This window comes from Mizuhopecten yessoensis, unplaced genomic scaffold (genome assembly GCF_002113885.1).
Source record: "Mizuhopecten yessoensis strain PY_sf001 unplaced genomic scaffold, ASM211388v2 scaffold716147, whole genome shotgun sequence".
Classification (NCBI taxonomy): Eukaryota; Metazoa; Mollusca; class Bivalvia; order Pectinida; family Pectinidae; genus Mizuhopecten; species Mizuhopecten yessoensis.
The window spans coordinates 31,019-45,949 of record NW_018479971.1 but is presented as its reverse complement, the minus strand read 5'-3'; the positions used below and the strand labels follow the sequence as shown (position 1 = coordinate 45,949).

At 35.5% G+C, this 14,931-nt stretch overlaps 1 protein-coding gene across 1 annotated transcript; it reads left to right on the top strand.

The window, feature by feature from the left end:
* Window positions 1-999: 999 nt before the first annotated feature.
* Window positions 1,000-11,798, top strand: LOC110441841 (hemicentin-1-like). The gene is made up of 6 exons (XM_021485108.1): window positions 1,000-1,004; window positions 1,246-1,349; window positions 4,362-4,661; window positions 5,663-5,920; window positions 7,982-8,275; window positions 8,557-11,798. Exons 1-6 carry the CDS (start codon window positions 1,000-1,002, stop codon window positions 9,084-9,086), a joined length of 1,491 nt encoding a protein of 496 aa, XP_021340783.1. The 3' UTR covers window positions 9,087-11,798.
* The last annotated feature ends 3,133 nt before the right edge of the window (window positions 11,799-14,931 follow it).

The following is a 14,931-nucleotide window of genomic DNA, read 5'->3' as shown; positions in this document are numbered from 1 at the left end:
TTTCATATGCCAAAAACAAAGTAAGTCGCAAACTTGTTCCTCGCATTGTATAAATGAATGGAATATTAAAAGAAAAATGATAAAAAATTAATATTCAAATGATATTTTCAACGATTATTCTTATATAAAGAACATGCAAGGATTTGTTTTTCAATACCCATTATTTCAATCAGTGATATTCAGCTATTCATAGTTTAAATGTACAATTTATTTTAATAAAATACAAATCAATTATTTAAAAACAAGCGTCTGGTAACAAGACTTGAAGTATAACAGCAAATTAGCATCAATACAACATATTATACCATTTCGGATTATTTTTTTATTTCCGAAGTGTAAAATAGGTTTTTGTACATTTTCAGTTCTCCCATTTCTGCGGCTGTCACGAGAAAATGGTAATATAGAGTTAAATTATAATGATATTTGGAGTCCTTTGTGTTTTGATCTGGGACTGTCAGCAGTTGAAACCGGGAGAATCTGCCAGGATCAATATGATCTACTATATAAAACGTTCCGGTTGGTAAAATTTGCGACTTTTTATTATTAAAATATTTTCCAGGATTTTTGACATAGTCTGGAAAACACACTAACCACTCATTTACCCACACTCTCAAATCATCATGATCATCATCATCATCATCATCATCATCATGGAAGCAATTTCATGGATACTACTCATAATATATATATATATATATCTTTTAGGCGAGTGTCAAATCAATTTATTGAACGAGTGTAACGAATTTAATATGACATGGACTCTGAATCTGAGATTCCATTTATTTTACAACATTCATAATTTTAAGAAAAAAACCCCTTTAGAATAATAGTTTTATCAGCTGACTTTATATTGGTAAAAACCAAAGTACCCTGATCAAAGTACTGTCGTTCAGTGCAGTGCAAATTAGTTCCTTGTTTGCCATTAAATAAGGAACAATTTTAAATGCAATGACAAACCAATAATGAATAAATAATAATCTTATATTCAGTAAATGCACCATGAGGTATAGTAAATAAAAGTAGCACCTGAAGTTGCGTAGCAATTTGATCTCACGAGTTTGACCAATCGCAGGACCTTTATGTTTTAATACACGTATGTAATACCATATTTATGACATAGCTGTTTGACATAGTAAAATGGGTCAGTTATGTGATAAACCTGTATATGTTTCTGTAATGATATTTGCACCTTTATTCACATCACAAATTACAAATTCACGGTCCATGATATTCGTTGTTTCACAGTAATACCTATATCTACCCTGATTCTGATGATGCTCCTGGAGAACATGGATATTGGTACGACAATGCTGACCGAAGGTGTAAATTCACCGAATTACACTGTAAAGGTAAATATAGAGAAAGTTATGTACCTAACACATAACCGATACAAACCTTTACAACGTATTGACAATGTATGTTAATATAGGGAAAGGAATGACACTGAAATATTCCTGGTCAGGCAAGTACATGCGTGTACACTTATAGCCCATTTTAAATACCTTCCGTAGTTATAGGTACATAATTGTACACTATTGTCACTTCTAGCTTCCAACTATAGTCATAAGTAAATACTTGTACACTATAGTCCGTTCTAATTTACTTCCATAGGCATTAGTCCATACTTATACACTATAATCCGTTCTTACCTGTATAATTATAATCCCTTCGCACTACCTACCAGTAATTTGTACATACTTGTAGACTTTAGTCAATTCATACTACCTTCCATAGTCAATAGTACATATTGGTAAACTAAAGTGCATTCTTACCACCTACCATAGTCTATAGTACATACTTATACATTAAAGTGCATTCTTACCACCTACCATAGTCTATAGTACATACTTTTACACTAAAGTGCATTCTTACTACCTACCATAGTCTATAGTACATACTTGTACAATACAGTCCGTTCAAACTTGTATAATTATAGTCCATTCTTACTACCTACCATAGTCATTAGTACATACTTGTACACTATAGTGCATTCTTACTACCTACCATAGTTATAAGTACATATATGTACACTATAATCCGTTCCTATGACCTGCTACAGTAATTAAATGTAGGACAAATTTGTATACTATAGTCCATTCCTACTACATGTATCTATCCTCTCCATAAGGATGGGGATTTATTATGGAGAGGATAGATAGAAAGAATGGACTATAGTGTCCAAATATGTATTACGGAATATGGTAGGTAATATGAATCGACTATAGTGAACTATATTTATGTATTAATGATAATGGTAGTTAATAAGAACGGACTATAGTGTACACGTATGTGGTTATGATTATGGTAGTTAATAAGAACGGACTATACTGTACAAGTACAGTATGTACTAATGACTATTCAAACGATAAATCACAACATTATGCAAAGCTTAACCACGACTAGTGGTGGATACTTGGTGGCGTAGTTATACTGGCTCCGTAGTCTTACTATTTTTCCCTCTGCAATGCACTTGTGCAAAAATCCATTTTTTTACTGCATTGTATCGTAGTCCTTATTTCATCCGTATTTATTTTTTATTTTCTACAACGGATTTATTTTTTCCCTCTTCTTCTTTTTTCTTCCCTATTTATACTTACTGTGCATTGTAGGTTGTGCATTCTTCTTACATTCGAACAAAACTCCATGCTTACTACCAATATGATAGCATAATCTACCCATTGTACACGTACATGTATCTCAGTGTTTAAACTGAAAGAAATTGTTACAGACATGGGAATGCTTGTATCAAAGAGTGACAATAACATCGTTACAAGGGCCCCGTATCGGAGATAAGGGTGCCCTATAGTAATCACCTTGCCTGTCTGTCTGTTTGTCTGTCTGTCTGTTTCCGTCTGTCTGTCTGTCTGTCTGTCTGGCTAAACATTTTGTTCCTGGCTAATAACTTTGGTATAAATTGACCAATTAACATGAAACATGTTCAGTTCACATACATACACAATAAAGAAAAAGCCAAGGTCAAGGTTCAAGGTCAAGGTTCAAGGTCAAAAGGTTCAAAGGTCCAGGTCAAATTCCGACTCTTTTCACTGATGATCATTTTGTTATGACATGATGAAGCAAAGTTAATAAGAATTCAACAAGCAATCATCAGGTCAGAGGTCTAGGTCAAAGGTCAAATTCAAATTTTGAAGCTTTTCGCTTATAAGCATTTTATGACATTATGAAGCAGAGTTGGTCGGAAATAAACAAAGAGACACACTGAGGTAAAAGTCGAGGTCAAAGATCAATGTTTTTATGTTCAAAGGTCAAGGTCAATTTTTGCATCTTTTCACTGATGAAATTTTGTTATGACATGATGAAGGAAAGTTGATCAGAATTAAACAAGGAGTCAACTGACAAAATGTCAGGGTCAATTGGTCCAAGGTCAAGGTCAAATTTTGTAGCTTTTCACTGATGAGCATTTTAGGACATTATGAAGCAGAGTTGGTCGGAAATAAACAAAGAATTAACTGACCAAAGGTCAAGATCACTTGGTCAAAGGTCAAGGTCATTTTTTTAAATCTTTTCACTGATGAACATTTTGAAATAGCAATATGAAGCAATGTTGGTCAGAATTAAACAAGGATTCAACTGACCAAAGGTCAAGGTCATTGCGTCAAAGGTCAAGGTAAAAGTTTGTATCTATCCAGTGGTGAACATTTCGTTATGACGCTTTGAAGCAATGTTGCTGAGAATTGAACAAAGAGTCAGTTGACCAAAGATCCAGGTCACTGGATCAAAGGTCAAGGTCAAATTTTGTATCTTTTTCCTGATGAACATTTGGTTATGGCATTATGAAGTAAAGTTGTTCAGAACTAAACACGGAGTCAACTGACATAAGGTTCAACGTCAAGGTCAAGTTTTGTATTTTTCACTGATGAACATTTTGTTATGATACTATGAAGCAAAGTTTTTTGGAATTAAAGAATAAGTCAACTGACCAAAGAACAGGGTCACTGGGTTAAAGGTCAAGGTCATTTTGGTCCAAAAGTCAAAGAAAAAGTGGATCTCTGACTTTGACCCTTGCCCTTGATGGAGGAGGTATCTAAGGTAAAATAAAACATATCAAACCTTCAAATGAGTATTGAACCGGTATTTGCATTTCTGTCAGCCCAGCAAATATGGAGGTGGAAGGAAACAAGACTCACATCATAGTACATGTAAAGAGTATATTTTGCTTCCTTGCGATTCTTTTTGAAGTCCAAACGTCAGACGTCAAGCTCAGCTTTATGGGCAGATTGCTTCTTGATGATTGTGGGGGATATATTGCCACAAGACGGGGCCCTTACTGACCTGTGAATACAGTTGTTGGAAAGCATTTTTTACATTTATGGATGTAATTTTGCAAACAAATTCCTTTTCAGGTGAAGCACCAGGAGAACCTGTTATTGAATATGAGAAAGATGAAGTGAATATGGGGAACACTCTCAAGCTGTGTTGTACAGTAGTCGGAGGTATACCTAAACCAACGATAGGCTGGAACAGGCAGGACAAGGCTTTGCAAACCAAGGAAGGCTGGACACGTCTTCATAATAAAGTTGTGTTCAATGGAAACACGTTCCTGACGTTATCATCTGATGACAACAACGTTAGGTTCAGCTGTGTCGTTAACTACAAAGGAAACGATAGTTACTATGAAAGAGGCGTCACTTTGAACGTATTATGTAAGTTAACCACTTGTTTAATATTGTCAAGTTTAAATGTGATCTACAGAGTAATTGAAAACAATGCAAATATAACAAGTATGATTAAAATAGACGCGGGGAGAGATCTTCGGTGATCAGCTGGCACGGAAAGTAAGCGTCCATCTAGGACTTGGAGTTTCAGGGTTCGAATCCCTATACGGCCGTTGAAGATTTCCTGTTACATTTGGCGCCAAATTAGATTAACTCACGGAACAAGGTATATAGCTCACAGCCGAGTGGTCCCGGGTTTGAATCCAGGAGTGTTTGGCCGTTGTATTTCCTTCCTTTCCTCAATTATGATATTAAATGTAAGGACACCATTCCGGGAGATACAATGTACGGAGGCCTAGAACTCTACTGAATGAGTATAAAAGTAATACGAATTCGACTAAATATCATTTCTACACTATAACAGACCACACTTACAACTCTACTGGGACATAGATTTGCAACTTAAAATCAATTACAACCATTGTTGCCTGCAAACATCATGGCTGGTGCATCATATGATGCACGAGATAGTTCCTGTTTGAAGAACCCGACTTTGCCGACTTTGTGGTCCGCTTTTGCCTTTTTGTATTTATGCTATGGCAAAGATAACTGCTATTTACCGTCAATATGATATGAGTTATAGGCTATTTTGGAGTTTGTTATATTGTGATTTTTTTAATAAAACTTAGTCCTTTACTCAACTGTGTACTGCTTTAAGTTTGAAAATGTGTAACTTTTGTTTTGTGTGAAATGTACAGACGTAATCAACCGCGATTGTTTATGGTACAGGTTGTATACAGATTGAGCCTGTAAGATTTCTGTGTATAAACGATTAACAGAAGTGATTTTAGTATCTGATTTCTGTGTTGTTCCTAGTCACTTTCAAATTCCACAATTTTGATTTGTGTGTTAAAGATTTAAGTAAATGTAATCATTTATTAATTTTTCCATTATATTTTGAGGAATGGTGTACTTGTTTCTGGTTTCAGATCCACCTATCATGACAGTACCAAACTATGTAGAAGTCAACGAAAAAGATGACGTCATCCTTGAGTGTCACGTGACTTCAAATCCTCCACCAACTATTAGATGGATATGGCCAGCAAAGAGGGAAATGCCAATTGGAACGACCTTGAACTTGAACAATGTTTATCGTACAGCTATTGGCAGCTACACGTGCCGAGCTGAGAACGTATTCCGCAAACAGAAAAAAATAGAAGAGAAAACGACCATGTTATACATAAATGGTAATGAGTAGAACACTAGACACACGACATTCTACATTAAGATTTTGTCGCAAAGACGTGCCACGTTCTCTTTGATCTAGCTATGGTATAACCAACTTATTTCAAACAGTTTTACTAAAACCATATGGTATTAGTGAGGCTCCTCCCCTTCACTGAATACAATAGAATTATCCATTCTCATTGGTCAGCCAATGCAAGTTTAAAGTGGCAATTAGTGATTGTTAATAGGACGTCGATCCCTTGAGAAATAGCTAAAAATAGAAATACTGGAAGTTCAAACACATTTTATTCAGCAACATTGTTGCAAACAATTCAACAAATTTCGCCTTTCCAGGTTCCGCGGTCTATCTTTTTTCCGTTTTGTAACTTACAACTTTTAGCATGAACTAGTCCGCTTTATAATTAAAAGACAAATGGCAATTGTGAAACACATTTCCGGCCATATTAGAAATATCAGCAAATGGAACCTTGTACTTTTCTGTAGGTATGTTAATATCCACATTAGTAGGCTTAATATTACCATTTTGACATTTAGCGCCCTCAATTTATACCCTTTTTATCCTTCCAACGGGATCCGGGAAGTGGCTTTTAACGGGTATTTACTCCTCCTCTGGCTCATCTTTAATCGCCGAGTGAAAACAAATTGTCACTTTCCGAAATCGGCAGGTGTTAGGTCTTCCAACACAGTTTCAGCGAGGTTTTCTGTTTACTTTCAATGCGAGTCATCAAATGCAACTGAGAAAAATGAATATCGTCCAGGTCCTCAAAGTCATCGTGTGCCAGACTTGGCCTTGCGTTTGAGACGAATTCCGACATGCTGCAATGTATTTTTGATAAGGACTAAATGTTCTCTTTAAATTGTTACGTAACACTTTATGCGACAAGTCAGATACATCATAGGCCGCGCGATATGTCAGTTATAGTACTCGAGGGGCGGAGCTTACATTCAACATGTCTGTGTTAATTCAGAATATTTGTTATACGATACGATAGGTTGTGTTGCTGTAAGAGTAGTTCTTACTAAATCAATAATGCCAGAACGAGATAGTCATTACGACACGTTTTGCACCTGCCAGTGTTTACTGTAACACATACTTGCTCATTATGATCGTTCATGATCAGGATACAATGTGATTATCGGGGGACACCGTGACGGGTGCCAGATGTGATGCAGGAATCGTTAACCTTTTCTGTTTTCTGTTTTTGACACCTTGTTTATTGCGGTGATGTTGTATTTTCATTTGTTTTTGTTCCTCCTCAGTTTGTGCTGGTCTTTTTTATTGATATTTTAATCTATATTGAGCTCGGGAATTATCCTTGCGACGTGCTTCTTTTTGTTTTGTTTCTTTGAAATACACGAAATAATTGAAGAAAAGCCAAATTGGGCGTAATATTTGCAAGGGAAAATAAAATAATGATTATTCTTGGGACATTCATTTGCCTTGGTCTAAACATAACTGTTGAATACAAAAGTTATGTATTTCGACCCCGGTATTAAATAGCCATGACAGTTACACACAACCACCACCATTAGCAATACATGTACTTAACAGTTGGAGCCTGGTCAATATTTTGAAGCAATTTGCTTTTTTTTTGCTTTTTTTTTAGTAGAAAATAATTAGTTGTTACATCTGAAAGTTAGGGATCTTCCCCAATCACTTAAGTAATAATAAATAAATCGGTGTCCTTCAACTACCGTTACGATTAGCAATAAATAATTCACAGGATGAAACGGGGAAAGGTTGGGGATCGTGTCGGGTTTGTTGTAAGGGTGGGGTATTTTAATGCTTTTACAGCACAGGTACAATAGTCGTTGTATACAAAAAGATGCATATGTTTGAAGTAAATCAAAATTACGCGCAGGTTAATTTTACATGTCAGTTATTTTTTCCAAAGAACTGGAATTGTCCTGCTACATGTATAATCATTTCCTGTATATGGCATCATTTCGATTATTAATGGAGTTAATACCTAAATCATTTAACAATATGTGATCATTAGTGTTCTTGCAATGACAAATTGATCTGACTTGAAAATAATTCAATACAAATATTTTTGCAGCTCCCCCGAAGATGTGTCTTTATCAGCATGAATTCACAGCAAAGAATGACACCTTGGAGATGATATGTTCAGCTACCGGAGTACCGACGCCAAAGCTCACCTGGTTTAGTGATTCCAAACTGATCAACATAACAAATTCTACAAACCACATCATTGAGTCTGTAGTTGCCCCTGACAACCCATACCTGGTCCGCAGCATGTTGACAGTTTCTGGCGTTGGAGACGGGGATTTGTTAGGATATAGATGTAGTGTGACTAATGACAATGGTGTGACGCAGAAAACTTTCAGAATACGTGAGTATTGACTGTTTACATTAAATAAATACATTTTAGGACATGTGCATTGTCCTATTATGTTCAAATGACATTTCCGTTGATCATTGTCATCCATTCCTTTTTTACCGGCATTGACATTTTTGGGGAGCGGATAGGGGTCTTTAACATGTAAACTTATTCTGATGTTGGAAACTTACATTCAATTAAGCATGCTTGACTATAATCCCCACTTGAACATTCCAAGTCCTCTGTATTTAAATGTCACGTTGTATTTGAAGTATGTCTATATCATATTTCAGATCGGAAACTAAAATGCAGATGCCTGTCAAGACTTCTAAAAAACTGCGTACCGTTGGAGTTTGAACCGGAACATTTAGCAGCAAGCGTGATCCAGGCAAAAGAAAAACTATCGGTGAAAAAAGATGAACTGACATCAAATAAAAGAAAATTGATTTCTTCCAATGATAACCGCTCGTCGGCATCAGCGATCGGCCTACTCGGAGTCGGTATCCTGGTTACGCTTGTTGTCGTGTTAATTGGCTTTGATTTAATTGGATACTTCGTCATCAAACCACATTTGAAACACAGTTCTAAAACCAAAAAGAGGAAACAAACAAATTCCAGAACAAGTATTGAGGCGTTGTTGTCATCAAATCGCAGCCGATGTCAGACCGATGGGGACATACAGCTGACCGATATCAACGATATTGACCAACAGTTGTCCAGATCTGACCAGCAGAACCAGACATCCACAGTTTCTAAAAATCCTAAAACAACCACTGCAGTTGTACATGTACGCAACAATCCCACGATACACAATGGCCAGTAACAGCAATCAGTACGCCTCCGTATACAAGAAACACTTTGTCAGATATTGTTGAAAGTAATCATATTTGGCATCTTATATTTTTTAAGAATTAATACACTAAACGATTACTTTACTTCAATAGCAACATCCTCCTCTAATCTTGACCCACTGCAACCTACTGTAAATAACTATTCTTTTTTTTAATTAGAAAGTATTGACATATCTGAACAAGATATAATCGACCAAGATAAACTACTAAATGATAATAAACCAGTGGGGCCTGATGGAATTATTCCCAAAGTAATTAAAAAACTAACACCCTCAATATCATATCCACTAACATTACTATCTAACAAAATGATGGAACTTGGAAATATCTCTGCATCATCGAAACTTGCTAATGTTAATGCTATATATAAGGGTAAGGACTCCCAAAATAATGTCAGTAATTATAGGCCAAGCCCAACTACATCTTGTTTCAGTAAAATTATTGAAAAAATGTATCTTTAATGTACCTGTATAACTACCTTGTAGCAGCTGAAACTATTTCGGAGCACCAGTCAGGCTTCCTGCCTGGTGACTCAACTGTGAATCAATTATTATCTATGTATCACACTATTATAAATAATTTAGATATAGGTAGAGAAGTTAGATTTGTCTTCTGTGATGTAAGTAAAGCTTTTTATATAAATTAGAAAATTATGGAATTAAAGGAAAATTACTGGCATGGTTTAAGAAATACTTGTCCGAGAAAAAACAAAGGGTTATTACAGAAGGACATCAGTCAATTTTTAAATGTATCAGTGCAGGCGTGCCTCAGGGATCTGCTCTTGGTCTATTTATCTTCCTTCTCTATTCAAATGTCATCACTAATATAGTTACAGTGTACTAGTAACATTAAACTTTTTGCAGATGATACCTCCCTCTTCTATTATTGTTGACGATAGTCCCATTTAAGAAGCACAAAATCTCTTTAATGACTTGCAGAATATATGTTCTTGGGAATAATCTTTGGATATAAAATTTAACGCATCCAAAACTAAAACTATGATCTTCACACGGAAAAACCTTCTTCTCAAATCAACCATTAACCGACAGTACTATCCATAAACATGTAGGTCTTACTTTTAATGAAGATGGTAAATGGGGTCAACATATCCAAAATATTTATGATACAGCAATTAATCTTGATAGAAATACACTTAACACTATGTTTATATCCTATATGAGACCAATCTTAGAATATGCTAATGTAGTTTGGGATAATTGCACTGAACAATCAAAATTATTATTAGAATCAGTCCAACTAGATGCTGCTAGAGTAGTGACAGGGCTTCGTAGAGGTACATCACACCATTAATTGTACAAAGAATTAGGATGGGAAACCTTAGCTGGTAGGAAGGAAAAAATATAATTTTAATGTATAAAATATGTCATAATACATCACCAAAGTACCTTAATGATATAGTTGATCCTTTTTTAAATGATTTAAAAATACGTGAGGTATCAGCTAACACTAAAATAGCGTTTTCAACCCGGTATGTAGAACTGAGAGCTACTTTAATAGTGTTTTTCCCTCAACCTTTCGACTTTACAATCAGTTAGACCCAGATATTTTAAATGCTCAAATTCTTCCCCAGTTTATAAAACTGATTAACATAACTAATAGTATACCAGCTAATGATACTCAGACAGTGGTAAAAAACACTCTGGTGAAAGAAAAATCAATATTATACTATGTCAAATTAGAAATAATGCTAGCAACTTAAACTTTGATCTCTTTAATGACCATCTATTATAATCTGCTTCATGTGTGTGTGGTAATATACAGGAAACAAGTTATCATTAATTCTTTGACTGTGCCAAATACAACAATCACAGACAAGTACTCTCTGCTACTCTACTCAATGATAATCACTCGCACTATACTCTACATACTTTATTAAATGGTTGTAACCATTGTGACAATGAAACCAATACAAATTTCATAGAGAGTGTCTCAACCTTTATCGTGAAATAAAAAATATTTATATAACTAGAATTATCTATATCAACTTATAGTATCATGCTTATGGTTATCAATATCATGAAACACTTACTATAAATACAGTGTGAACATGATATACTCATCCCGTAAATCAACATATCCTAGAGACTGTCTCAACCTTTATTGTGAACTCAAAAAGTTTTATATAACTAGAATTATCTATATCAACTTATATTATCATGCTTATGGTTATCAATATCATTAGGCATTTACTATGAACACAGTGTGAATATGATATACTCACCCCGTAAATCAACATGGACTTGCATTTTGTAATTAATAACAAGTAGTTGTATAATTATATTCTTAACGTATTATACTGTGAATATTAATATACAATACAATATCGACATAGCTTATTCATAATATTCAATGCATATAAGCCTTATATTCAACAATCGATGAGTCACTCTGTGTGGATTTTGAAGAGAGATGGCTAATATTCACTCATAACTCTGATGAGGTCAAGAATAGCACAGCTTGACTTGTAACTTTCATAAGCAGTTTGAGTTATCTCCCTTTTACAATATGACTTGCACATTGTTATTTGTTTTGTATATAAGTTGTGTCTTTTTTCAATTTTTCATTTTACTATAAATGATAATATATTTATATGCTGATTTATACAAATGCATGCAGGAGAGAACTGATATAGGCATGGCCTGTTGTTCGATCCAATTAAAACACCATCCTGAATAAAAAACAAAGAAAAATGAAATCAAATCTTATATTTTTTAATATGTTGAAAATGACATTGAACTCATTTGCAAGAATTGTGCTCCTACGACGGACGGAACCCAATGTGTGGTACATTTGGCTTCATGACTACGATCTGAACTAACCGTTTGATAAGTTCTTGCTTAAAAAGTAGTGTTTTTAATGTGTATGCCTGTATTTGTTTTAATTAAAGTACAGTCTAATGATACCTCACTTCCACCGTAGTGATCAGTTAAGGTAATAAGATACACTTAGTTCTGACTGAACACTGTTCTTAAGTTTGCCAGACAAGAGGGAGTATTTTCGGGAAAACAATATTTCGCTGATACATATGAAAGAGTAAAATCCGTTCATTTGTTGATCTCAATACTATTATTCACTTATATTTTTTTTAATTAAGTGTCTGTATTATCAGTGATTAGGAGACTCCTGGGAAATCCTATTGTCGTGGCAAAATGGTAACATGAAAAGGCGATTCCCAAAGAAAAGTGAAGCCAAACAGAAGATGACTTGAGATAGGTAGTCAACTTAGAGGAGAGTCTACCACAATAGAAAAACAGGTATTACATGTAGCACCATAGACAGGTAGTCAACTTAGAGGAGAGTCTACCACAATAGAAAAACAGGTATTACATGTAGTACCATAGACAGGCAGTCAACTTAGAGGAGAGTCTATCACAATGGAAAAACAGGTATTACATGTAGTACCATAGACAGGTAGTCAACTTAGAGGAGAGTCTACCATAATAGAAAAACAGGTAATACATGTAGTACCATAGACAGGTAGTCAACTTAGAGGAGAGTCTACCACAATAGAAAAACAGGTATTACATGTAGTACCATAGACAGGCAGTCAACTTAGAGGAGAGTCTACCACAATAGAAAAACAGGTATAACATGTAAAACCATAGACAGGTAGTCAACTTAGAGGAGAGTCTACCACAATAGAAAAACATGTAGTACATGTAGAACCATAGACAGGTAGTCAACTTAGAGGAGAGTATACCACAATAGAAAAACAGGTATTACATGTAGTCCCATAGACAGGCAGTCAACTTAGAGGAGAGTCTACCACAATAGAAAAACATGTAGTACATGTAGTACCATAGACAGGTAGTCAACTTAGAGGAGAGTCTACCACAATAGTAAAACAGGTAATACATGTAGTACCATAGACAGGCAGTCAACTTAGAGGAGAGTCTACCACAATAGAAGTACAGGTAATACATGTAGAACCATAGACAGGTAGTCAACTTGGAGGAGAATCTACCACAATAGAAACACAGGTATTACATGTAGTACCATAGACAGGTAGTCAACTTAGAGGAGAGTCTACCACAATAGAAAAACAGGTATTACATATAGAACCATAGACAGGTAGTCAACTTAGAGGAGAGTCTACCACAATGGAAAAACAGGTATTACATGTAGTACCCTTGACAGATAGTCAGCAAAAGAGGATGATGAATACGTGAATACGTACTAGTGATTACCACAGTCACGTGGTGCTACCTGAGGAATGATTTACTGTCATCGCGGATTACTACCTTCAACAGGTGGATACGATAGCTAGGTTCATGTTGTCACATTGGAGGGTGACAACTATTTGCAGGTAAAGGTAGTCTCTACGCATCACATAGCGTTGTTGTCACATTCGAGGGGTTATTTACATGGACATATAGTCACTACTTACAAAATAGCTATGTTGTCACATTAGAGGGGTGATTTATATAGACAGGTAGTCACTACACACAAAATAGCTATGTTGTCACAATCGAGGGATAATGTACACAGACTGATAGTCACTACTTACAAAATAGCTATGTTGTCACATTCGAGGGGTGATTTATATGGACAGATAGTCACTACATATACAAAAGCGTTGTTGTCACATTCGAGGTTGATTTACAAAAACGGGTAGTCACTACATATAATATAGCATTGGTGTCACATTCGAGGGTGATTTACAAAGACAGGCAGTCACTACATACAAAATAGCTATGTTGTCACATTCAAGGGGTGGTTTATATGGACAGATAGTCACTACAGATAAAAAAAGCTTTGTTGCCACATTCGAGGGGTAGTTTATATGGACAGATAGTCACTACATATACGATGGCGTTGTTTTCACATTCGAGGGTGATTTACAAAGACAGGTAGTCACTACATACATAATAGCTGTGTTGTCACATTCGAGGGGTGATGTACACAGACTGATAGTCACTACTTACAAAATAGCTATGTTGTCACATTCGAGGGGTGATTTATATAGACAGGTAGTCACTACATACAAAATAGCTTTGTTGTCACATTGCACGGGTGATTTATATGGACATATTGTCACTACATATTAAAGAGCTTTGTTGTCACATTCAAGGGGTAATTTACATGGACTGATAGTCACTACTTACAAAATAGCTTTGTTGTCACATAGCAGGGGTGATTTATATAGACAGGTAGTCACTACATACAAAATAGCTTTGTTGTCACATTCGAGGGACGATTTATATAGACAGGTAGGCACTACATATAAAACAGCTTTGTTGTCACATTCAAGGGGTGATTTACATAGACAGATAGTCACTACTTACAAATAGCTATGTTGTCACGTTCGAGGGTGATTTACATAGACAGGTGGCCACTACATATACTATAGCAATGCTGTCACATTCGACGGGTGATCATTATAGATACATGTAGGTACAGTAGTCGCTATACACATAATAATTAAGGTTCACTCATAAGAGTTGACCCCTATAGACAGATACACTATATAAAACAGCTATGGGGTCCCAACGGAGGGGTGATCACTATAGACAGGTAGTCACTACAAACGGAACAGCTTTGTTGTCACACACGAGGAGTGGTCACTTTAGACAGGTAGACACTAGAAAGATGTTCACCGTAAACTTACACATTAACGGGGTTGCTAAGTACGTGTATATTTAAGGATTGAACGTCTGTAAGATTGCAGTTACAGCCAATATGAATGCAATATTGGTGACAGATAAATACAATTACGTTCGTTCTTTATTGTCTGCATGAACCAAACGACAACAACAAGATGGCGGCTATCGTATCGGGTGGATTGGTTGCTAACAC